This window comes from Chelonoidis abingdonii, chromosome 4, assembly GCF_003597395.2.
Source record: "Chelonoidis abingdonii isolate Lonesome George chromosome 4, CheloAbing_2.0, whole genome shotgun sequence".
Taxonomy (NCBI): domain Eukaryota; kingdom Metazoa; phylum Chordata; order Testudines; family Testudinidae; genus Chelonoidis; species Chelonoidis abingdonii.
The window spans coordinates 100,065,232-100,092,047 of NC_133772.1; the positions used below are offsets into that span (position 1 = coordinate 100,065,232).

The window sequence follows — 26,816 nt, forward strand, 5'->3', positions numbered from 1 at the left end:
TTACAAGTAGGCTGGAGTAAGAGTAGATGATTGCATTCTCCTCAGAAGCCTCATGAAACTGAGATGTGTATCCCATGAAAGCTAGCCCAGTGAGAAAAATTGCAAATACATACCACTAAACAAAAATTCTCCAAATATATTGTCTCCACCGATCCACACTTTTGAGAATATGTTCCTCCAAAAATGGGGATCTGTATAGCTATATTTCAGGAAAGGGAAACTGAGTAAAAATAAAGCATAAAAACAAAGAAATGGTGAGGATTTTTGAATTGTGGGCAAGAATGATAAAAGCAAGGCATGCACAGCTGTTGAAGTGTAGCTATTATATGCATGTAAATACCTGTGGTTAGATGCTCAGCTAGTGTAAATGGGCACATGTTGAAATGGCAGTTTACACCAACTGTTCATATACACACATTTGCACACATGCATCAGGCATTTATATACCTAAGATAGATGAGTAATTATTTGTGTGCATCTAACTGTAAAAATATAACTCCAAAAGAGTAAAGGCAGAGTCATCAGATTCATTTTTGGAATTCAGAGTTTCTGTAGGTTTCCTTTCCTTCATCTGTTGCCTTAACTTCTACTCCTACTACCCCACCACTATTTTTTCTGTTGTGATGGATTTCAATTTTCTTACATTCTGATGCAGATGTTCTTGTTAGCACTTAGTCCTTTAGGAACCACAGCTCTGATAATGTCATTTTGAAAACAATCATTTAAAAACACAAAATAAAAAACATCTGTCTCCAAGCACTGAGAAAAAGTGAGGAAACCAGAAGCTCAAAATTATGCTTTTAAAATATTTTTCTCCTTTACAAATCCTTGTTGACTGCAGATTTCAATACGGTTCATTATATTGCTTTTTTTAATTGAAAAAAATTAATGAGATAAAATTAGTCTTTATTACTTCTAAGAGCAGATGGTGACTTCATTTTAAAGAAGGGCTTAGTTTCACCAATTAAAGATGAATTTATAATTACGTATTCACACCCATGAAGCATCAGGTTCACAAGGTGGAGGTAAACTCTGAATTGTAATTTTTTATAGTAAAACACTGCCTGTTTGCAAGACAGAGCTCAATTTGTGTATTATAAATTATTTATTGTTTATGAAAATTCTCAAACCTGCACAAAATAGAAAGTCATTAGTATTGGTGCCACTTCATTCAGCCATATTAACATTGGCATGAAATATTAAGAGCAACGGGTATTTTTTTCACGGTTTAGACACTAACTAGACCATATTTCAAATAAAAGTAATCTGATATTATAAAAATGACACAACATTCCAAAAAAATTCCATATTCAGAAACTGGTAGTAAACTACTCATACTTTATTGATATGGTTTATCAGCTCCAAGGACTCATAGACACATTTATTTCTTATATTTCATTACTATTCCTCTACTTTTCTTACTTCTAAAAAGTCAGTGGTGAAAAGGAAAGACAGTGTGAATGTTTGGAACAATCGATAATAGAGCAAGAATATTTTATTTAATAATTGACACATTTTAACTGACATATGATACACATTGTACTATACTTACACTACTACATTTGAGGTTGAGTGACAAGTGTTGAATGGTATAAACCATGGATTACAGATATATTATATTTACAACAGTAATAACATTTGTAATTTGTGACTAAACCATATCTAATATAGAGAACATATTAAACTACTGCATCAAGGCATCACATATGTATGTATTTTACAGCAGAACCTCAGATTTACGAACACCTCCTGCATGGAGGTTGTTCATAACTCTGAACAAAGCATTCTGGTTGTTTTTTCAAAAGTTTACAGGTGAACACTGACTTAATACACTTTTAAAACTTTACTATGCAGAAGAAAAATGCTGCTTTCCCTTTATTTGTTTAGTAGGTTATGTTTAACACAGTACTATACTGTATTTGCTTCCCCCTCAATCTTTTTTTGTTTCTGCTGCTACCTGATTGTATACTTCCAGTTCCAAATAAGGTGTGTTGTGGACTGGTCAGTTTATAATGCTGGTGTTCATAACTCTGAGGTTCTACTGTATACTGAATTATCTTCAAATCATTCATGGTTTCTAACAAATATAAATTCAGAATTCTAAATTTCACATAGATTTGCCATCTGAGTTGTAATTTGTATGTCATTGTCTTGCATTCATATTTTTCCATATTAGTGTTAGAAAAATAAGAATAGGTTATTTTATCACCAAAAATTACAACAAAATATTTATTTAGAACTTGTATGTAATAGAGACAGCTATTAATGTCATATACATAAATATGTGTTGTCCAGCAATTCCAAAGTCTAACATTATTTGTAAATTGCTATTGAGAATATATTTGAAATGTCTGGCATGAATTCTCTAATTACTGTGAAACAATAAAAGTAGGGATTCATTCAAAGCTGAAAAACACTAAGCAGTTCAAACACAAATGAAAGATAATCATATATAAACCGAGGAACTTCTTTAATAAAAAACTAATTAACAACTATTTCTTTCTTTCATAAGGAGCTGTAACTTTGCTTCTGCAGCAGATATATACATTTTTTGTAAAGCTCATTCAACTAGATATTCTTGCACATAACATGATCAATAATTCCTCAATGACCTGCTTATCTTCTGACATGGTTTCTTCTTCTGCATCATTTAACTGCAAATAAGCACTGGTATGTAGAAGATCTGTAAGGAATTCTGTTCTGCTTCACTAGAGTCTTTCCCATGACATTAATCACAGTTTAATTTCATCATTAATCTACTCCACAAAGCAATAACACTTTAAAAGGACCTTAAATGGGAGACTGCATTTCAGCATCTTACTGGTAGAGGGCATATGTTAATTTAATATCACAAATTATTACAATTACAATTAAGAAAATAAAATGGCTTGAATTACTCTTATTACATTTATGCACTGGGTAAGTGAACAATAAATAACCATAAGAAAAGCTGTAGGAGCATGAAAATAGAATAACATTACAGGGGTGGCCAAACTTACAGACCCTCCGAGCTGCATATGACAATCTTCAGAAGGTCAAGAGCCAAGGCACATGTGCCAAGGCTTGGGGCTTCAGCCCCCCGGGAGACACCTGCCGGGGCTTGGGGCTTTGGCCCCACTCCTACTGAGACCCCCCTCCCTGCTGGGCAGAAGCCCCTATCCCATCACTCCACTGCAAAGCAGAGGTCCTGAGCTCCCCCCGCAATCTGTACATGGAGAATGGGGGTACGTGGAGGGCTCTGCGAGCCGCACTTAATTGTAAAAGAGCTATGTGTGGCTCACAAGCCACAGTCTGGCCACCTGTGACATATTACATTAAAGATGTGAACGAAGCACTTATAATTCAGTGGAAATTGCCAAAGTAGAAATTTTCAGAAATTATAAATTTAAAATATACTTTTCCCCTAAGGCCCCCATCCCAATAATATATTCCAAATTGGAATGGGTGCATAATTTTGAATGCATCATTTTTATTACTGATGAAGGGGTGTGAAAAACAGTGAGACCAACATGACTCTCATAGCTCGGGATCAGTTTACAGGTTGCCACTTAGAAAACAAACCAATACCTTTTTAATTGTAAATTGGGCAATTTCAACATGGAATAAGTGAGAAACATGAAACCTCATCGTGCCATTTTGAGTGCCATTTTTCAGAGAACCACCACGCTTGAATACAACTGATGGTACCAACACGTTCTGCTTCGGATTTACAGTAGGCAATTAGAGGAAGACGACCGTCCACAGTAAGTTGATTATTTTTACATATATAACTTGCCCAATATTCACAGGACATAGTCCTACAATCTGTGTTCTACAGTGCAGAAACACTACAAGCTGCACTATCCTACTACACAAACTTCTGTAGTACCCTATCGTCTGCTGCTGATGTATGGAATTTCCTGAAGAGGGGTGAGGACTTCAGTTTTTTTTAAAAATGAATTAATAGAAGAGACCAATAAGACCCCTAAGCAAAAAGATTGGCCCTTTATTTACCTTGGCTATTATTTTTTTTTTAAAGTGATATAAGTGAATATGGCTACAACTTACGGAGTAAAGATCATAAACAAATGCTGTTATGCAATTGCATTTACTTCTCTTTATACTATTGTACAAGACAAGTTTGCTTTCCATTGTCCTACATTCCTGAAGTTAATCAAATGTAATTTACACCACAGTAAAATTAACTGCAGTTCTAAAACGATGATAGTTTATGGAGAGAGCAACAATAAAATGACCCACAAAGGAAATGTAACAAACTCAGTATCAGACGTCAATAGCATACAATATTACAGAGGTACTGATCGTGACTTCACAGTGAAGGAAATGTTCTTAAAAAGGTGTATAAATTACTATTTTAAGAACTGTTCTAAAAATGGTGAAGACATTATTCTTATTCTTTATTTGTAGGTGGCCTTTCAGTGTTCATTCGTATGTCTTTTGAAATATGTAGTTTTTGTTTGTTTTCCTATAATAACTTTTAATAGGAAGTGGTCTCTGGAATTCAACTACTTGAAATTAATTTCTCTACTAATTTTTGTGTAGATATACAATTTCTAAAAAAAAAAATATACAAATTGTCAAAAAGTGGTGAGACTGCCACAGATGAATTTCTGAGACCATTTCCTATTGAAAATTATTATATGAAACCAAACAAAAACTACAAAAAAATTCAAAAGGCACAAAAACTAACATTATATGAAGCTTCACACTGACAGACCACCTATGAATAAAAGATAATTTCTTCACCATTTTGAGAATATTTCTTAAAATAGGATCAAGGGCGATTGTGTTCTTTTTCATAACTGAAAGTTTGTGTGTCAGCAGTGACTGAGGAATAAAATCTTCAGAGAAACTTATGAAGAATTGCCCATTTTCAAAATGGCTGCCTGAGGAAGACACATGGACTGGAAAATTCATCCCAAATGGTTAAAGTTTGATAAAATATAAACAACTGAAAACGACAAGGAGTCTGGTGGCACCTTAAAGACTAAGGGATTTATTTGGGCATAAATTTCTTCAGATGCATGGAGTGAAAGTTATAGACGTAGGCACTATATAATGGCACATGAAGAGAAGGGAGTTACCTCACAAGTGGAGAACCAGTGTTGACAGGGCCAATTCGATCTGGATGGATGTAGTTCACTCCCAATAATACATGAGGAGGTGTCAATTCCAGGAGAGGCAAAGCTGCCTTTGTAATGAGCCAGCCTCTCCCAGTCCCTATTCAAGCCCAAATTAATGGTTTTAAATTTACAAATGAATTTTAGTTCTGCTCTCTCTCTTTGAAGTCTGTTTCTGAAGTTCTGCAGTGATCTGGAAGCCTACTTTCATAGTCTCCGACTCAAGGAATATTTTCAACACACCACTGAACAGTGCACTGACCCACAGGAACCCTCCTACCAACACTAGAAGAAGAAGAACTTTGCGTGGACTCCTCCTGATGGCCGAAATGACAGACTGGACCTCTACAAAGAGTGTTTCTGCAGATGTGCACAGGCTGAAACTGTAACAAACAGTATCACTTGCCCCATAACCTCAGCCATACAGAGCGCAATGCCATCCACAGCCTCAGAAACAAGTCTGACATTATAATCAAAGGGGCTGATGAATGGGGTGCTGTAATTATAATGAACAGGTCAGATGAGGCAGGGGGAGCGATAGCTCAGTGGTTTGAGCATTGGCCTGTTAAACCCAAGGTTGTGAGTTCAATCCTTAAGGGGGCATTTAGGGATCTAGGGCAAAAATCTGTCTGGGGATTGGTCCTGCTCTGAGCAGGGGGTTGGACTAGATGACCTCCTGATGTTCCTTCTAACCCTGGTATTCTATGCTTCTATGAACAGGAAGCTGCCAGGCAACTCTCCAACACCACATTCTACAGGCCACCATCCTCTGATCCAACTGAGGAATACCAAAAGAAACTATACTATCTACTCAAGAAACTCACAGCTACAGCACAAGAACAAATCTACAAGGACAGAGCCCCAACCAGTGGTATTCTGTCTGCTACCCAAGATCCATAACCCTGATGCCCCATCATCTCAGGCATCAGCACTCTTACAACAGGATTATCTGGCTATTTGGACTCTCTCCTCAGACCCTACACAACCAGAACTCCCAGATATGTTCAAGACACCACCCACTTCCTGAGGAAACTACAATGGATTGGTGATCATCCTGAAAACATCATCCTGGCCACCGTGGATGTAGAAGCATTTTACACCAATATTACTGTTCCTGACTACAAGCTGTCAGGAACAGTATTCTTGATGAAGCCACAGCATGCCTGATGGCTGAGCTTTGTCCTCACCCACAACCATTTCAGATTTGGGGATAACTTATACCTTCAAGTCAGTGGCATTGCTATGGGTACCCGCATGGCCACACAGTTATGCCAACATTTTTATGGCTTAGAACAACGCTTCCTCAGCTTTCATCCCCTAGGAAAGGAGGCCCTTGAAGAATTTCACCTGGATTTCAACAATTTCCACCCCACCATCAACCTCAGCTTGGACCAGTCCACACAAGAGATCCAGTTCCTGGACACTACAGTGCAAATAAATGACGGTCACATAAACACCACCCTATATCGGAAACCTATTGACCATTATACATATCTACATGCCTCTAGCTTCCATTCAGAACACATCACACGATCCATTGTCTACAGCCAAGCCCTAAGATACAATCGAATTTGCTCCAATCCATCAGATAGAGACAAACACCTCCAAGATCTTTATAAAGCATTCTTACAACTACAAGGGAACCTGGGGAAGTGAGGAAAAAGATTAACAGAGCGAGGCGGGTATCACCTACTATAGGACAGGCCCAACAAGGAAAATAACACAATACCATTGGCCATCACATACAGCCCCCAGCTAAAATCTCTCCAGTGCATTATTAACAATCTACAACCTACCCTGGAAAATGATCCCTCACTCTCACAGACCTTGGGAGACAGGCTAGTCCTCGCTTACAGACAACCCCCCAATCTGAAGCAAAATACTCACCAGCAACTACACACTACACCACAGAAACACCAACCCAGGAACCAATCCCTGTAGCAAACCACGTTGCCTACTCTGTCCCCATATCTACTCTAGCAACACTATCAGAGGACCCAACGACATCAGCCACACCATCAAGGGCTCATTCACCTGCACGTCTACTGAAGTTATATATGCCATCATGGGCCAGCAATGCCCCTCTGCCATGTACATTGGCCAAACTGGACAGTCCCTATGTAAAATAATAAATGGACACAAATCGGACATCAGGAATGGTAACATACAAAAGCCAGTAGGTGAACACTTCAACCTCCCTGGACATTCTAGAACAGATTTAAAAGTAACTATTCTTGAACAAAAAAACTTCAGAAATAGACTTCAAAGAGAAAGAGCAGAACTAAAATTCATTTTCAAATTTAATACCATTAATTTGGGCTTGAGTAGGGATTGGGAGTGGCTGATTCATTACAAAAGCAGCTTTGCCTCTCCTGGAATTGACACCTCCTCATGTATTACTGGGAGTGGACCACATCCATCCTGAGCGAACTGGCTCCGTCAACACTGGTTCTCCACTTGTGAGGTACTCTCTCCTCTTAATGTGTCATTATATAATGCCTACATCTGTAATTTTCACTCCATGCACCTGAAGAAGTGAGGTTTTTTTTACCCATGAAAGCTTATGCCCAAATAAATCTGTTAGTCTTTAAGGTGCCGCTGGACTCCTTGTTGTTTTTGTGCATACAGACTAACACGACTCCCCCTGATAACTGAAAATGATGTCTCATACTGACAAGTGTTAGGCAACTTTAATTATAGGCATTACTGCCACAGCTGCTATTCTGAAACCTTAAAACTAATGACAAACAATTCACGATGTCAGCATGTGTTGATCCTGCTTGGGAATGTAAAGTTGGTACTGGTGACTCACAACAGTGGCTCAGTAGCCCAACTGAACTAAGAGAAGTGAGAGTGGCATTCTAGAAAGAGTTTCTGACTGGAAAGCCTGGAAGAAATAGGAGCAGCTAAAAGTAGGGAGAAAGCTTGAACATACTTAAGTTTTCTTATAGTTAATTTCTGTGTTAATAAAACCAGACCTAAGAACAGGACTATCTTGTGAGCAGGTTACTTACAGAATTACATTTAATTTTTATTTACCATCTTTTCAAAAGTGGTTTTGGTTAGAACTATAACTCCGTAACACAAGCATCTGCGTATCATATGCATCTAAAATAAAATGTTACCTGCTACGTGTTTTCTCAGTTGTGCTTTTTTTAATGAAAGATTTTATTCTCCTCTCTACACAGTAGTGATGATGTAGGAGGCAGAAATGGCAGATTGATTTACATTATTAGTCTTGAAGTAGCATTTAAAGGCCCCTAGCCCCACTGTGCTACACACTGAAAAACATATAATTAAAGCCCCTGTCCTGAAAAATTTACAATCTAAGTAGATAACATAAGTATGCCAAGAAATTGCTTCTTTTAATTTATAATTATGACTAATTTGATATGAAGAAATTGATAGAAAAATAAATTCAAAACATTAAAGATATCAGTTTTCACAGTCACCTTTCTGACCATAAAAACAGCACGTCCTTAATAAAAGAGAAAATATGACTGGCTGTTGTTCTGTGCATTCATTCTCCAGAAATACCCAGTACAACTGGAGCATTGCTGTGACCAATTATCTGGAAGGTATGCTGAAGGAATCTTGGCACAATAGGAAAAGCATAAAACGTTCAGTTTAGGACAGAATATAAACCCAAGCAGATTTAACAGCAATACTGCACTTGGCCCCTGGGCATTTCTAAGGTCATTACTAAGTGGCTAAGGTTACAATATTCCTGCTGGTCAGTAATTCTTTGACTGGGCCTTGACTGTTATTACCTACAGGAAATCTAATTTACTGTCAGAAAAAATAACAGTGAAAATAACCACATGCACAAGAATAGGAAAAATGATGCTTATAGCTTCTAAATAAGCTGTGAGGTCACATTTTTTTGGACTGTAGCATAACGGATATTAACAGGGACTGACTGGCTGGCTCAGAGTCCACGATACTGTGCTATAGAAAAAGGGCTCATCACTGTTGTAGGCAGAAAATCATCCTCTTACTCCCCACAGTGCAAGGAGTCAACTGCCTTCCTCTTTCTCCTTCTCAGAGCTGCTTCAACAGGCAATGAACCCACGCACTGCACCTTAATGCAGACATTATCCCAAACTGGTCATCAACACAGGGCAGATGATCAGTTTGGGATAATGCCTGCACTAAGGTGCAGTGAGTTGGTTCATTGCCTCTGGAAGCACCCTGGGAGGGAGATAGTGATCCCCTGAGTCACAATTGCCTCTTTACTATTCTGGAGAAGAGGTCAATTGTGATGTGTCTATATTTGTTGCAGCCTACGCTCCCTGATGCTCTGGCACAGCTATGCTGCTGGGCACATTCAGAGGGTGTAGTCATGGCTCTGGCCACTCCCCAACCCCTGCCCACCTGCAAGAGTGAGGAAAGTAGCAGCTCCACTGAGCCTGCTTCCCTTTGAGCACAGGAAACTGTGGTATATTGCGGAAGTATAATGGGGTAAGGGGATGGATGTCTTAAGCACCTCTACTCCCTTGTGCCAGTGCACACAATGGGACCAGATCTGGCCCACATTAAAGATCCTTGACTTTGACTTAGTCACATCCTACAGTTTCAGAGCTGCATGGAGTTAGACCAAAGATCTTTCATTAAAGTCAACAGGAGTCATTTAATTAAATCGTGTACCACTGAAAACTTAAACTGGAAATGATATCTCTAAGTCTGATACACCAATCTGAAACTTACTATGTCAGGTTTCAAAGTGATAGCTGTGTTAGTTTGTATCAGCAAAAAGAACGAGGCGTACTTGTGGCACCTTAGAGACTAACAAATTCATATGGGCATAAGCTTTCGTGGGCTAAAACCCACTTCATGAGATGCATCCAGTGGAAAATACAGAAGGAAGATATATATACACATGGAGAACATGAAAAAATGGGTGTTGTTGTCATACCAGCTATAATGAGACTAATCAGGTGTGTCAGGTAAGTGACAGGAAAATAGTGTCTAAAGGTTTAGCACTGAGACTATGTTATGCACTGTGTCTCAGGAATTTCCCAGGTGAAGTTTCCGCAACACTCAAGCAGAGAGGAATGACTCAGAGAGAAAGTGAAAAAATAAAATAAAGACAAGTGTCACAAATACTAAGCACTACCTACCTACACATCAATAGCACAATGAACCTCAGAGTCATTTGACTGGCACATCAGAGAGGGAGAAACATAATTTAGAAGGTAAAAAAATCATTACACCAAATAGCAACTGCTGGGATATATTTATTTTCAACTATTTTTTATGCACTAAATTCTATGGCATTGGAAATATGCTGTTTCAAATCCATAGGAGTACACAAGTATGGTCAGCAAAGACGCATCACTTGATCTCAGCCACTGCAAAATTATAGGGAGATGTGGAGGTTGTAAACCAACAAAGCTTTGTAATACAAAACACTCGACTTATACAAAGAAACAGATGAAAAGCAAATGCAGTTAATAGAACATAGCTTTAACTCTGCTCAGGAATTGGTTGCAGACAAAGACATTGAGGCTCATCACCCAAACAGAACTCCCAAATGCTAATTTCAATCCAGTAAACCAAGGTAACCATAGAGATTTGGCATCTACTCTGGACTCCTACCACAGAATGAACAGTAGTCCAGAAAAATGAATTTCCTTAATTCTTTCCAGATAATAAATCAGAGGTGTTAATGAGTACCTTACATCCAGAGTGCACAATAGGCACTGTCTTCAGACAGAGAACTCCACCTTCTTATTAAATTGAAACGGAGAGGTCACATTATACAGAAATGAATTAACAATCCATAAAACTACCTTATTACTGTGGAACACTAAGGGCTAGCCCAACGTACAAAGACATCCGTGTTTTTGTAACTATTTTAGGCACTCTCATTTGCCCAGGTTACAACACTGATATAACCAATATGTCAAACAGGTTTGTGAGTCAGAGCCTATCATGATACTTACCCATGGTTGTGTCAGTGCATTCTGGGAAAATCTGGTTAGTCATCCAACAGTGTCTCAGTAAGGGATACACAGCACCTAAATGACAGGACTGCTATTATCAGCACCTGGAACAATGTAAACCTACTGCAGGGAGAGCTGGGAAGCAAGAGGACTGGCTAAATCAGCTGACCCAGCACAGCTAAGAGGTACCTCGACAAAGCAAACTTCAGAGTTACAAAGCACTTACAAGATAACAGTCATATGCCAACTTAGGCAGTTGGCAAAAGCAAACCCATTAGCTGCCAGTTATTAATCAAGTACTGGTATTAACCATGGTATGTGGGGACACAAATCATGTTTTTAAAGCAACCACAGAACTAACAGGCTATTAACTCAGTTAAAACTTGTAGGATAGAGAGGGCTTTCGAAGGTTGGAAATCAAAAAGACAGAGCTTTCTTCTTCCCAAATCCATTCTCAGCGAGTGATCACAAAAACAGCATTTTAAGAGAGGAAAGACAGGGGGAGAGATGGGGACGGGGAGCTCAATGGCCTAAGAGGGGACTAGAAGGAGTGAAAGACTAGGTTTAGATTCCTGGTAGGAATGGCATGTCTAATTGGGCCGCTGATGAGGGAAGCTACCCAAATAAAGTGGACCACCACCAGACAGCACTGATGGCAAGACCTATATATCAATACTTCTTTGAAGAATATCCAGATTTTAACCAAAGGGACCATGGAATTTATGCAAACACCAAATGAAATCCACTTTTCATATTCTACAGTAACATAGAACAATATACAGGTACACTGAAGACAAAACCTCTTATTTGGAAGGTTAAACCTAGCTATTATGTTGGAAGGTTAAACACTCACCAATTACACTTCTACCCCGATATAATGCAACCCGATATAACAAAAATTCGGATATAACGCGGTAAAGCAGTGCTCTGGGGGGGCAGGGCTATGCACTCCAGCGGATCAAAGCAAGTTCGATATAACGCTGTTTCACCTATAACGCAGTACGATTTGTTGACTCCTGAGGACAGCGTTGTATCGGGGTAGAGGTGTATTTCATTTTCGGATTGAAAACTGGGGCAGAGGCCAAAACGTGTTTAGGGAACACTATACAGTATGTACAAAACAGGCCTACTTGGAGTAAGTGGAGGTAAGAATTATGGCTTTAAGATCCCTTTAATGTATAACTCTCCACTAGAACAGCAATATTTTAACACACAGGGGAAGGGAAAGGATCTGTCTAATGTTCCTTGTGATAGTGTCTTGCAAACAGATGAAAGTGTTTGAATTTGGGTCAGGAAAAGAACTGAGAACATGAACTTGGATAACTGTTCAAATTCAAGTTTCTGATCTATATCTCCAAAGCTCTCAGGTCTGGCTCATGTTAAGTGAGGGACCACCCCATTCTATGAGACTGTATGTGTTGAATTCTAGTTCAGGAGACAAAACAGTTTCAACAATTGGCTCACCACAACTATAGGACACTTTCCCAGAAATAATCAGAACAGACATGAACGTCAGGCCCTTTGGAACAGAATGTATCTTCTTGTGCTCACTTTAATAGATATGTAAGGTGCTCAGATACCACAATAATGGCTATGATATAAGAACACGGATGGAAGGCGCAGACAGACAGACAGACAGCTGCACCCTTCAGACATGCTATCGTGAAATGCCCAGATACTAGAAATTGTAAAAAAGGATTTTTCAAACTAAATGTCAGCTTTTGGGGGGGGCATGGGGTGGAGGTAGCGAGATGAGGGGGTTCTGAATAATTCCTGAGCTGATATCTCTGATATTTGATTTGGACAAAACCTCTTTAGACCCTGAGTGCTTCACAAACCATTCACTACAACTTCTGCATTATTCTTTATTTACAATTCACAGTGTGTCATTAGTTATATGATATTGTTTCTGCTTCCTTATTCGATGACAAACTTTTCATCAGGAAAATAATGAATGATAGCAAATTACAAATTTCTGGTATGAATTTGTTAAACGTCCAGGGTTCAGAAATATTTCCAGATATACTCGTGCTTGTCTGAGCGAGTAACACATTGTCTGAATAACAACAAAATTAATTAGAGTAATCCATCCACAAATAGATTTCCTCTTTTTTCATTATTTAACTGCCGTACTTGATCCTCTTGTGAAAGGCACATTAGAAATACGATAGATTAGATACCCATTAAGGGTAGCCCCTCTCGCATAGTGTATCACTGTTGTGAGTATGACCTGGGTTTCTTTGATTTTATTAGTGTCTTCTGGGACTAAACACGCTTTCCCACAGCTGTTCTGTACTTGTTCACTACTAGACTGATGTGGTGAGAAAGGGTCAATATCTGTCTAATTGCTCTCTGTACTTCCCACAGGGATGATATCTGGGCACATGTTCTGATCAGATAAAGTATAATAATAATAATAGCTTGCACTTCTAATGACCTTCTGTCAGAGGATCAAAATATTTTAGAGACAGATAGTTAACAATTCACTTATCTTCTAAAGATGGGGAGCTGAGGAACAGGGAGGTCAAATGATTTACCCATAGTCACAGAAAGCCTGTGTCAGAGTTGGAAACAGAACTCAGTAGCATTATTGTAAAGATAACAGAAGACTAAATCAAAGATTTCTCCCCATTTCACTCCCCTTCTCCTAGAGAAGACATATATTCAAGCGTGTTTGAGACAGCCTCATTCACTGGTAAGAGTTAAGGGAGTACTTTGGGGATTACCTTTGTACAATTTAATATGTTTCAGTCAGTTAATAAAAGCAGGATTACTGCAAACCACTCTACAGTTAGGTACAACTGGGTTACATGGAAGACAGACTGGGACATATCTTTGATACTGAAACTTTTGTAACAATAATTATGTCCAACACTTACAGTTTACAGAAATTAACTATCAGATAATTAATCCTGACCTCCTAATCTCCTATGGGTTATGTACACTGGTACTTTTACATCCAGTTTACAAATTAGGAAACTTGGAAACAGAGGCTAAGTGCCTTGCACAATGCCAAACAAGTAGTTAGTTGTGGAGTCAGAATTAGAATCCATGTAGCAAGAGTTCCTAACTGCCAGTCCTGTGGTGTAACTACCACAAAACTCTGTCTCACTAATGAGACTGTCTCTGTCTGTTCTACGTATCACTCAAATGATAGTGGCAAGTAACCCACAAGGGTGGGTTCCAGAAGGGTGCAATGGTGTTGCAGACATCATATTGATTACACAGGGTCATATATCAAATATAACATATTCTAATCTACAAGCTGATCAGTTAATTTATCTTTATAGTGCATGTTTATATATATATATATAAACAAACATATATATAATATAAGCAAATTAACAACATGCCTTCGGAAATTATGAAAACTGAGTTCCTTTCCATGTATTACAATGTGCTCAGTGTGGTTACAATGATATGGGTAGAAACTGTCCTATTTCATATCTCCTGCTAATCACAGACAGTGGGATTGATTTATAATGGTAATTTGGGGCAGGTTCTCTTCTTGCACAATTCCGATGGCATAAGGGTCACATAAGGGCATACAGGGATGGGTATGGGGCATGACAAAGAAATTCTCCACTATGGCAATCCTCCACTGACATAAGGTCCATTAAATTACCCTACTGCAGTAACAGACCTCAGAGCTGCCTACACAGTGTTATGCATCATCAGCACTGGGCTGGCTCAGAGAATCAGGAAGCTGGAACTGGTACCCCTGTGGCCTCCTGCTCTGTCACAGAAGAAAATCAGCCCCATTGTCTCAGAATCAGAAGCACGAAATTAGCCTCAGAAGTGATGGGATTTCCAGATTGCAAATGATGCATTTATAATGTAAGGGTAACTATTAGGCTCTCAGTGTTATGAACATTCTGTTTTCATTTTTACAAATATACTTTTATTTTCATTTCTCAGCTATAAAAAATGTAGTTTGTGGTAACACATGACATGAGCAAAGCTACTTCTGGATACAAGCTCATTTCAACTCACATGTGCCAGTTTGATTTTTTGAGTGCTATAATATAACTGATTCCTATCCTTGAGGTCTTCTGCCACCCCCTATGCCACATTAGTTCTTACCAGTCTCTCTTGCAGCATTACTGAAGGATGGTGATCTCTCTTTGCCCATAACTCTGTACCCAACCAGTTACCCACTTCCTGAAGGTCAGAATTCAATTTCTCTCATCCAATACCATATGATTAATCACTTCAGTCTTTTGTTCAACCTCACAAACTCCCAATAAACTTATACATAAGGCATTTTAGGTCACATCTCTTGGTAGATTAGGCTGGGGCTGAGAGATCAGGATTGATGTTTATTATTATTTAATATATTCATTGCAGAGACCAGATGCCCCAAGCAGAACCAGGGCTCCATTATGCTAGGCACCGTACACACAGACACACACACTCTCTCTCCCTCTCCCTCTCAGTCAATGGCCCTGAAGAGTCTTAGGCCCTGAGAAATGAATGGGCAGATCCTTGCATCCACCTGCTACCCCACTGACTTCATATAATTGTACATAACCCAGAGGAATCTACTCGATTTTTAACAAAACAGAAGTAAAATAGATGATCTGATGATATAACTATAAATCAGCAGTGATAAAATCAGTGCACTATTTTAAAATATAACTGGGTACAAAGAGCAGGAAGGCTATTAATTAGATTGATAAAAGTAGCTTTTAATAGTAAGGGCCAAACCATGACCCAGCCTGCTTAACCCATGTGTGGTATTCCTGAACCTTGAGTCTGAATCTCTAGGGGTAAGCATGTGTTGCAAGCCCATTACTTCCCCAGAGCATGAGGGATGAGAGAGGTGGAGAACGGACCAGTTCCTCCGGTCAGTGTGTGTTAATGGTACTACTCTGGTCACTGGTGTGCGACAGCAGCAGATTGCTGTGCATGTGGAGCAAGGAGGAACTAGGGAAGGAACGAACAGTTCTGATGCACAATTACTTCCCTGTGCTGTTGTTCCTTGGGTGCTACACCTATATACTGCCCCCCTACAGAGCAGACTACACATACAGAATTTATGTTTTTTAAACTAAAATAAATGCGTATCTGTAAAACATGTCAAATAAATTAGAAATAATCCCATACACAAAGCAAAATATATAACATGTTTGAGAAATACTTCTGTTACTTTACTGCTATTTAATAATTGTTAACCCAACTATTAAAATTGTATCTTTTTACAGGTCTTGGGGATGGAAAAGCCCTCAAATCAACCATTTTAATATGATGTTTATGGCATTATTCATCACCCTGAAAATAATCTCCCACCTGAAGAATACTGCAGAGAAGTAAAATTGATTTCTTTCTTTTGATAAATACAAGTAAAGCTATATTCCTCCAATTTCAGGAACATTTATTATAGCACAGCAATTTTACTGCTCTCCTTCAGTATCTCTCAACATTTCCACTATAAACACGGCTGACAAAGTTCACACCGGGGCAAAATTTAAATTCTCAGCATAAAAGTAATATAAATAAAAATAGGAAAATTGGGTGACACCTTTTAACATGATAGACATTCAGAAGAGGCAAGTTTCAAATGCTTTTTTAGCACTACAAATTTTAACATCCTTGGCTTTTTATTTTTGCAACTGAAATTTTGCAGTTCATTAGTTTTTAATGTGGATAAATGCCCATGGGCATTCTGATAAGATAATATAAGCAATGCATTTTAACAATAGCAATTGCAGATGTATAGCTTCTTGCAATAAACATCTCTAACATTTTTCAGGTTTCTGCTTTATCCCTGGCAATTCAATTAATACTACACGGTAACAGGTCTGAAGGATTTGCCATGTTCCATTGTGCAAAAACCATTTTAGAGAATCTCTGTTTACTGCTGATTGACACATAGCCATTACTGTAAGCTAAATAGAAAAACAGAGATAATTCATAAATAGGTTTACATAAAAGAATTACAACTCTTAGAAAGATTATCATGTAAAAAAGTGGCAATGATTTAAATTGAAAAAAACCAAAATATTCAAAGAAATAAAAAAAATAAAATAGACCAGTTTTGTTGCAAGGGTTCTATTGTCATTTTCTAGGGTGACCAGACGTCCCAATAAAATCGGGACTGTCCCGATACTTGACTCTTTGTCCCATCTCCCGACCTATGTACAATCGGGATGCCATTTGTCCTGATGTTATAAGGTTGCCAGGTTTCTGGTTGGCGCAGGGCTGATAGGTTCCCTACCTGGTTCCGCGCATCTCTCCAGAAGTGGTGACATTTCCCTCTTGGTCCTAGATGCAGGGACGGCCAGATGGGCTCTGCATGCTGCCTTGGCCGACCACCTGCTTCGCAGCTCCTATTGGCCAGGAACTGCAGCCAATGGGAGTTGCGGGGGCAGTGCCTGCAGGAGAGGCAGCGCGCACAGTCACCTGGCCACACCTCTCCCTAGAACCAGAGGGAGATGTCACCATTTCTGGGGAGCCACCTGAGCCCACACCCCCTCCTGCAACCAAACACCCTCCCAGAGTCAGCACCACGAACCCCCTCCCATGTCCCAACCCCTTGCCCCAGCTCTGAAAGAAACCCAAAACCCTTGTGGCGGGAGCTGGGGCCGTGTGTGCCCCCAACCCATGGCGTGTGGCATGGGCCAGGGCCAGGGCCGTGCACCCCCAACCCGTGGCTTGCAGCAGGACTGCAGCCAGGGGGTGCTGTTGGGGCCGTGCGCCCCCAACCTACAGCAGGGGCCTTACCTGGGGCTGTGCACCCCCGACATGCAGCTTCCTTGGGTTATGCACCTCCCTCCCCCATGGCTCCGGTGGGGGCTGTGAGCCTGTGGCTGCCCTCCCTCTCCATGTGTCCCGATATTCTAGTCTTGCCATCTGGTCACCCTAGTGTCTGCTGGCAAAAGTCAGGTTCTTGGCTTCTCCTGGCTGAAAGTGTGCACGAGAACAGGCTGCACAAGCATAAGCTGTCCATAACGCAAGCTCTGCCAGGAAACAAGAGTTTGCTGACAAGTCCCACAGTGAGCAGGGAAACAGCATGTAAGAGATGAGCTCATCCACTGCATATTCCTGGGTAGTCTTCCCCAGTACAACTCCTAAGGAGCCCTCTGCCTCTGTTTAAAGTAGCCTTCCCCTGACATAGGCAGAACCCATGCCCATCTTTCCCCAGAATGAATCCGTGTTCAGGTCCTGCTTAAGTCACCCTGTTTATCTTGAGTATAATGTTTGATATTGTGTTATTTCAAAAACTCTAAGAAAACTGGGTGATCTTAAATCTCATAGGAGCTGCAATACAGGCACAACAGCGTATATTGTATATGCAGTTTCAACCCTGACTCTGAATATCCTGACTTTTGTCCAATTAAAACAGCTGCTTAATGTTATCTTTACATAATGTTTTGTGAGAATATACATATCTGTACAGTTACTTGAAGTTAAGAATCATCACAACTACAGGAGTCTATCAAGACAAACATTTGTTTTGTTCTCTAGTCCTCCTGTGGTGGTTACTTACACAACTACTGACAGGTTTGAGATTACCATGCTGGAACCTATTTTCATGTGACAGCCGCAGTGCAGATACTTGTCGATATACTGGTGCTGAATGTTAATCACTGCTACAGTCTAGAAACAATTGCCAGCTACGTCACTTATCACTAGAATGAACAGCAAAGCCTTTACTTAATTGCCTTATCATGTGCCACACGCTTCCTGCTGAAATGGATAGACAGCACTAAGAAATACTGCGGGGGATAAAATAATTATAAACTAACAAGAATGTTCAAAATTAATGATAAATACAGCTCCAGGCATCAGTTTTGGTTCTCATATCTTTCTCCATTTACACCTTTTTAAATACTGTCCAAAAGAGATTCTGATTATTTGTATAAGAACTAAATAGAAAAACAGGTTATGAATAAAATATATTTAACAATGTAATGTGAAGTGTGGACAGGACACAGAAACATAGATATTTGTCCTCCGGTTTGAATATTCAATACAGCACTTGATTTTATTAGAAAAATCTTCCACACAGATCAACTTTTCTAGAAGATCAGCAAAACATTTTTAATAGGTAAACACAAATTTATTTTTCATATACTGATACTCTAAGCTAAATCTTGGATAGTTCAAACTTCAAGAAACAGATCCAAAGCAGGTACATCTCTGATGCTATTCAATCAACATACACAAAATCATGTTTCCCGTTAAATAAATACTCTTTTTTTGGCTTGCAAACAATGAATGCTTGGCCTTACAACAATCATCAGGTAGCCTCTTAGATAGATAGATAGATAGATAGATAGATAGATAGAAAGAAAAAAGGCAATGAGACAATTAAAATAGCATAATAATTAGTTGTTTGCTCAATATTTTAAAGTATATGTAAGTCTAACATTCAGATACAGAAAGAAGAAATGCTGAACACAGTGTTCATAAAGAAGTCTTACTAGCTCTTTGTTTTTTTAACTAATGAGGAAGTCAAATAATCACTGCTGGAGTGGCAGGAGGCTATATACAAGAGATTCAAATCAACCCGTGGGATAGTATGACATATAGTTCTCTGACCAAAGCTTCCTTCCTTCTATCTATAAAATTTCTCCCTGAAAATAAATTTCATCATGTTTTTGTGCCAGATGTCACTTTCAACAGATTCTCTTATAATGATCAAAATATTATATATATAATTTTAATGCACTGCTATATGCTGAACCTGGTTATTTACACAGCACACAAGTTCTAATGTAGTTATCACAAGTTATTCTAGCACCAATCATTCAGAAGCATCCGTGGGAAAAAAACAGCTTGCTGTCAAAAAAAACCTTCTTGAGATTTGAATAAAATTTGCATGAGATCTCAAGAGAAGCTGATATAAATAAAGTATGTGTTAAAATTAACACATTGAATGTAAATATTAAAATACATACAGGGTATTTTTTTGCCTCAACAGTTCACAGGTACTGTATATCTTAAAATCAGCCACTGAATAACAGCTATGCCTGAATCTGGATAGTATGAAGGTCAGTAACTAACTTGGAACTTTACATAAAGGAGTAAAGCAACAATATAAACGATATTACGATTACGTGATAATGAACTGCACATATTACCCAGTTCAAAGAAAAATAAAACAGTCTGATAACAAAATAATATTACAGTATCTGCATTTTAAAAAATAAGAGCCAAATTAGAAGTAATCAAACCTCGAATGTATAATTAAAAATGTTTTAAAATAGACTTAATTTTACTTTATTTTTCATCATTAAATTTTACCTCCAAATTAATTTATTTTACTACATAATCTGTTCAAATACTAATACCTCTACATTACATACAAGTCACAATTAAAAACCAAGATTAAATATATACCATTCCTAACATCATATTCATTTATTTCAATATGGTTTTAGGGATAATTCCATTCTATTTTACAAGGGATCCAGAGACTACATATGTGTGTGTATATACATACACATAAACATACACACACACAGATAATTACTGCACTCATGATACACAAATACACACCCTGCAAATACAAGTTAAAATAGTAAGATTAAAAAAATAATAAAATTACTATTTTAGAGTCTATTTTACTATCAGAGATTTAAAAATTAAAAGTATATTTAGAGAAGAATGATTTTTCCATTTAATTTTCCAAGTTCTGAAAAGTGTTCTTTATGCAACAGTGTTAGATATCTATGATTATGGGTGTATATATGTGAATGAACGAATAAATCCTTAACCCACCATATCTTTTTCTCCAGTTTGCAAGCTGTCACCCGTGAAAAGTATGGTGTAGATGATAGGATGATACTGTACCTGATTGGCTCTGGAGGTGGTCATGGGATCAGATGGAGAGGACTTGGTGGTAGTTGGGGAAGATGGCAATGTCTGGGAACAAAGCAGTTCAGGAGCAAATCAACCTTTACAAGCCTTAGACTGAACAGTTAAAAAATAAACAAATAAAAGTAATGTAACCAGAAAAATAAAATTAAAAGAAAGCATAAGACTAAAATCTTTCTCCTACTCATTGGAACTTAATGGAATTTAAGGTCAATTGAATAAATAAGTAATGCATGTAAATATGCATGCATATGTGTGTAAAAACAAATTCATGACTTGAAATCAAGATGGTGAACTCACATAAATACTAAAAGATATGCTGACCACATGAATATTTTCTTTTCTTGCTCCTCTTCTTGGGGTACATAAAAGGCTAAAGTAAATAAAAATTCCAGCAAGTTCAATGAGTACACTAAAACTTTCTAACAGCAAACAAGGCTAGTGCTGGGAAGAAGTAATGAAGTTTACTTTGGCATAAAATTATTCACCTACTCTGACTATATCCAACAAACTGAATTTCATAAAATATTTGATCCATATCTTAAAACAATTAAAATCGCAGCTACTGAAGGTTTTTTAACAATAAAAGAAACTGAAAAAATCAGTGAATATTTTAGCAATCAAGAGTCACGTGTGAAAAATGTAAACATCAATCTTATGATGGATGAACATGCAACTAACGGCATTGCAACAATTTACTATGATATATTTATCATTAGTGTTCAAAGATCATTAATTTAATAAGGGCAAAGGTTAATGCAGTACCGCCCTATGTTCAAAATTAACACAAAAAAGAATTAGAAGTCATATTTATTGATATGTTTTTTCCTAAATATACATTTACTTAACATTAATACTTGAACACATCTGTTATCAAAAAATACTGCTCTATTTAAAATGTACACGTTTAGATACATAACTCTCAAACATATCAGTTCCTACTAGAGTAACTTATTTATATAAATGTAGTGAGAATGTCAGATTTCAGTTTTCAAGACATAATATACAATACTCATTCAAATCAGACTTTCTGGAACATCTTCACGATCTTCAAATATCTTAGAAAAATCTGGAAGTACACAAATATTACTGTGAGAAATAAGGACTTAAACACTGTAGAATAGGGTTGCCAACCCTCCAGGATTGTCCAGGAGTCTCCAGGAATTAAAGATTAAACTTTTAATTAAAGATTATGTCAAGTGATGAAATCTCCAGGAACATGTCCAACCAAAATTGACAACCCTAGTGCCTAATATTCTCATACAATTAGTAACCAGAACTACTTAGAAATAAAGCAAAATTTGTAAACTTTCCTAATTTTTGGTATTTGCATTCATTTACAATCCTAAAAAGTATAACCCACATTTTTAAAAGTGTGTACATACTTTAGCACTAACAAAACTTCATAATGCATATGAGCAAGTTGAGATTGTATGTATACAGAAAGTTATATGCAATGGTAAAATACTGCTTGCAGATAGATATGCATCAGGCATTTTGTGCATATGGTGTTAAATATTTGGGCCTATATGCAGAGCAGTGTGGAGCTCTTTATTTTACATTTTCAGACTATATTTGTAAATAAAGCCATCAGAAAAGCAATAGAAATTTTAATAAATAAACAGGCTTCTATTTCATACCTTCAACTCACCATAAACAAAAAGAATTTATCCTGAACATCAGCTAGGGCTTTATGAAAAGGCTTCTAATACAGCACATTCTGCCACATGCTCCCTCAAAAATATAGGTCTCTGCTAAATTATGTAAACCTGGAGAAACCAGGAAATATTGTAAAGAAAAACAGATCAATTATTAAGTATTCTCCCACATCTTTCTCTATAGTATATGGCTTTGTTTGTCCGAGAATTATTTTTAAAAGGAATTGTGGATTTTACCAGAGCTAACTGTGGTCAATTACACCAATGTAACCCTTCTGGTTTAATGAGATTGCACAAGTGTAACTCAGGGCAAAATTTCATCCAAGTTGTGCTGATTTTCATTGGTCTAGTTAAAAATCTACATTACTGCTATGAAGCAGGATGGGGGTGGGGAGTAAAGAGACTAACTCATCCTGCCAATAGTGTCCTGTACTAAACTGAATATTAAAGTTCTCGGCCTAAAATGTATTTAAAGAACAAAACACATTTTACAGACATTTCAGAATTCGAGATGAGGATTAGACTTTTTGACTACCGGCATCAATTGTGATATTTCTGGCATCTGATGGTTTGTGTCACCGACATTAATTTGTGATTGTGTTTTTTTTTGTTTTTTTTTTTAATATTCTAACACTAATTAATCAGAAGAAAAAAAGAGGTTTTAAAACAGCTGTCTAACATACATGGAGAGAATCCAGCAAGTACAACCATTGCATTTATGTGGAAATAGGAACAATTTAATCCTGGGAAATACTGTTTACCAGTAGTACAGGTTACACAAAACAGCTGGAATATACACAATTCTTATTTAATAACAACATTCACCTTCCTGAAAGCAGAAAAATATGGCAGTGGAAAAAAAGGAATGCTAACATTTTATGTATTCTGTCTACTGAACCTACCAGAACATTCCCCATAACAGAAGCACTCAGTCCACTATTTTATTTTCTCAAAAACTTCTTTACAATACAATGAAAAGGGGTAAGAACAGTTGAATACAAAACAATTGTTAATAAACAAGCATCAAAATGGGCATAAACATTTTTCCATAAACACACACACACCAGTGACAAAATATTCAAAATTATGGATAGCAAATTGCTTTTCAAATCAAAGTGTTTTGTGTCTGAGCCAGGGGTTGTTTCTGTGGTTGCTGTCATAACCACTATTTTCTTTTTCATTGAATAGCACAGTAATGCAAGAAACTAATGCATGTCCTCACAGAAACAGGATTTCTCAACTCGTGCAGCCTCCATCTTTGTCAAATATGTTTAATTAAAAAATGAGCCTGATTCTGTACCATTAAGATCCATGGGAGAGGGACTAGATTCTAAATTTGCACATTGTGCATATTTTGTAGCCATCTTCCCCATGCTCAACCCTCTTTAACTCCAGTTGTTTTTTCAGGTCACATATGCCACAAGTGCATCATGGAGAAAAGGTCACTTACAAACTGGATAACACAGTTTAATAAAGATTTCACAGATGTGCATAATATATAATCAGATAGTATTTTTTTAGACATACAAACAAAACCTCTTTCATCACCACCAAAATAAACCAATACGATTCTCTTTAAATAACAAACGTTATATGTATTTATGTGAACCATCTATTTATTTCCTAATGAACACAACTGTGAATAAGAATTTTCAGAAAGAAAGAGATAAGTTGATGGGTTTTGTTTTTTGGTTACTTTACAAATCATTTCCTTTAGTATTATTGGAAACTATGTTTCATCGATATGTCTGGAAGTGCTTTACAAGAAATCTGTGAAACAGACGTTTAGACAGAATTGCTTATTAATGAAAGTTGGAAATAATTCAATTTTGAATTACTATATAATTTTAAAAACTTAGTGAGGGTTTTGCATTAGGCAAGCACTTGAATTTAGAAGTTATTAGGCTTCTGGGAATGAGAATTATAAAGTGATTAGAAATTATAAGATGATTTTATATTAAGGAGTCTCAATTTTCAGAACTGAAACATTCATACTATTACCGAAGCTCTTCAGTAATTAAAGGCTGCCCTCTAGCAAGGCTTAAGTAAGAGACCAGTCAGAATTTCTACTCTACACCATTTTTAAGAGCTTATAAAATTTTGAAGCAAGCTAAAACTTCAACAACAATGTCCAAGCCAGAGTGAGTTTTTGTCTTTGTTCCTAAATTTTACGGCCTTTCTTATAGTTTATGTTTACAAGTAATAGATATTTTTGTGCTGCTAGAACAGAATGATTCCAAAAGTAAAAAGTAAAAAAGGTTTACTGACCAACAGCCAGATTCTGCCTGACACACACAAGAGTGTGCAGCATTTAGGGAGAATACAAAAAGCGTTTTCATCCTTAGGTGGCTCACACAGAATTGCATTTTGTTTTGAGATTTCTCTCTCTCTCACCCTGTGTCTCTAGGTGCATAACATCCTAAAGTAGGTAGGAGGAAGACAGAGCGGTAACACACCTATACTTCACACCCTTAAGCAAGCAGTTGGCTGGCTACAGAAGCAGTGGGTGTTCAGGGAGGCCATCTGAGGGCTTGGCTTACACTTGCAAGTTGCAGCGCTGGTGAGGGGGTTACAGCGCTGCAACTTACTCGGTGTCCACACTTACAAAGCTCAGCCAGTGCTGCAACTCCCTGGCTGCAGCGCTGGCTGTACTCCTGGTCTGCTACGGGTGTAACGAATCCAGTGGTGGTGATGCAGCGCTGACTCACCAGGTGTGGACACTCACCAGCGTGTTATTGGCCTCCAGTGGTATTAAGAGGTATTCCCAGATTCCTTCTCCAACAACCGGAAGGTACTCCCCGAAGCACCGAAACACGCTTGCTCTTTGCTCCAAGCGAGTGAGCCGAGCCGAGCTTAGAATGTTCACAGTGTTTGCTTGAGGAGGACAAACAGAACACGGCTGAGGGGAGGGCGAGTCCCTCGGAGAAGGCTGCTATCTGGGTCTGAAGCCTTTTTACATTTAAGGTGATGAGAGAGGTGGGGGGAATGGCCGAATTGCAAGGCGGGAGTCACGAACTGTCTTGCTCCAAAAAATCCGCCTCTCTTCTGATCTCCCCGCGCTCCTGTTCACACGTCACCTCCCTGCCCCCTTTTGAACTTGCAAGGCAGGGAGCTGTCCACATGTCTGCTCCAAAAACTTCGCTTCTCTGTCTCCCCGACGCTTCCCTGTCACACTCCACCTCCCTGCCCTCTTTTGAATTGGCAAGGGCAGGGAGCTCCAGTAGTTTTTGCTCCAAAAATCCGCTCTCTCTGGTCTCCCCGACGCTCCCTGTCACACTCCACCCCACCCCACTTTGGAGGCTGTTAAGGCAGGGATGCTGTCACAGTGTCTGCTCCAAAAATCCGCTCTCTGTCTCCCCGACGCTCCCTGTCACACTCCACCCCACCCCCCTCTTTTGAAAAGCACGTTGCAGCCACTTGAATGCTGGGATAGCTGCCCACAATGCACCACTCCCAACAGCGCTGCAAATGCTGCAAATCTGGCCATGCTGCAGCGCTGGTAGCTGTCAGTGTGGCCACACTGCAGCACTGTTCCTACACAGCTGTACGACCACAGCTGTAACTCCCAGCGCTGCACATTTCCAAGTGTAGCCATACCCTGAGACTTTTTCCTGAGGTAGGCAGTCTCCACAGTTCACTTAATGCTGAGCTGTGCCTAACTGGCACACTCTTATCCTAAATATTATTTAAAAAATAAGATTAAATATTTACCTGCCAGATCACAAGTATTCTACCGAGTGAGTTAACTGTTTTAACTCTTAGCGCCATACTAGATGGTTGTTTTGTTTTGTTTTGGTTTTTTTGTAATGAAGGATGAAGGGGGCAGGAAAGGCAGAAAATAAAATAAAATACCACAATTAAACAATGGTAAAGTCATGACAATACCACAAAGAAATAGGACATTCAAATTTAAAGTTGAAACTCCATGCAGTTTACCACTTTGTAGTTGCCTATGGCAGGGCTTGCCAAAAAATAGTGATCCTGCATAACACAAGCTTAAAGACAGAATGAGTTTCAGCCTTTTTTAAAAGTCCACACTTTTAAGCATCATTAAAATAATGTGAACATACTTTTTATGGTTTAATTTTAAATTGCTTAAGTCAACATGTCTGTTTTTATACTTCTTTACTATCACTTTGAATTCCATTGCTGATGAAAATTAAGGGCAGAATAGCTTGAGCAACTAAAGCCAGGCCAGGGACAAAGCTGAGGTGCAGGATTCCACCACATCACTGTGCTGGAGGACCTGAAGGACTGGTTTAGTATGCTTT

At 38.3% G+C, this 26,816-nt stretch overlaps 1 protein-coding gene across 3 annotated transcripts in view; it reads right to left on the bottom strand.

Annotated features, from left to right (window-relative positions):
• Positions 1–26,816, bottom strand: part of NOVA1 (NOVA alternative splicing regulator 1) — a 280,986-nt gene that overhangs the window by 19,557 nt on the left and 234,613 nt on the right. For 2 of the 3 annotated variants that reach the window (XM_075065498.1, XM_075065496.1), the window contains exon 4: positions 20,864–20,935. The exons of the other annotated variant lie outside the window; for it this stretch is intronic. In XM_075065498.1, coding sequence (XP_074921599.1) covers positions 20,864–20,935 — 72 coding nt within the window. The remainder of the gene's footprint in view (positions 1–20,863; positions 20,936–26,816) is intronic. 3 annotated transcript variants of the gene reach the window in all.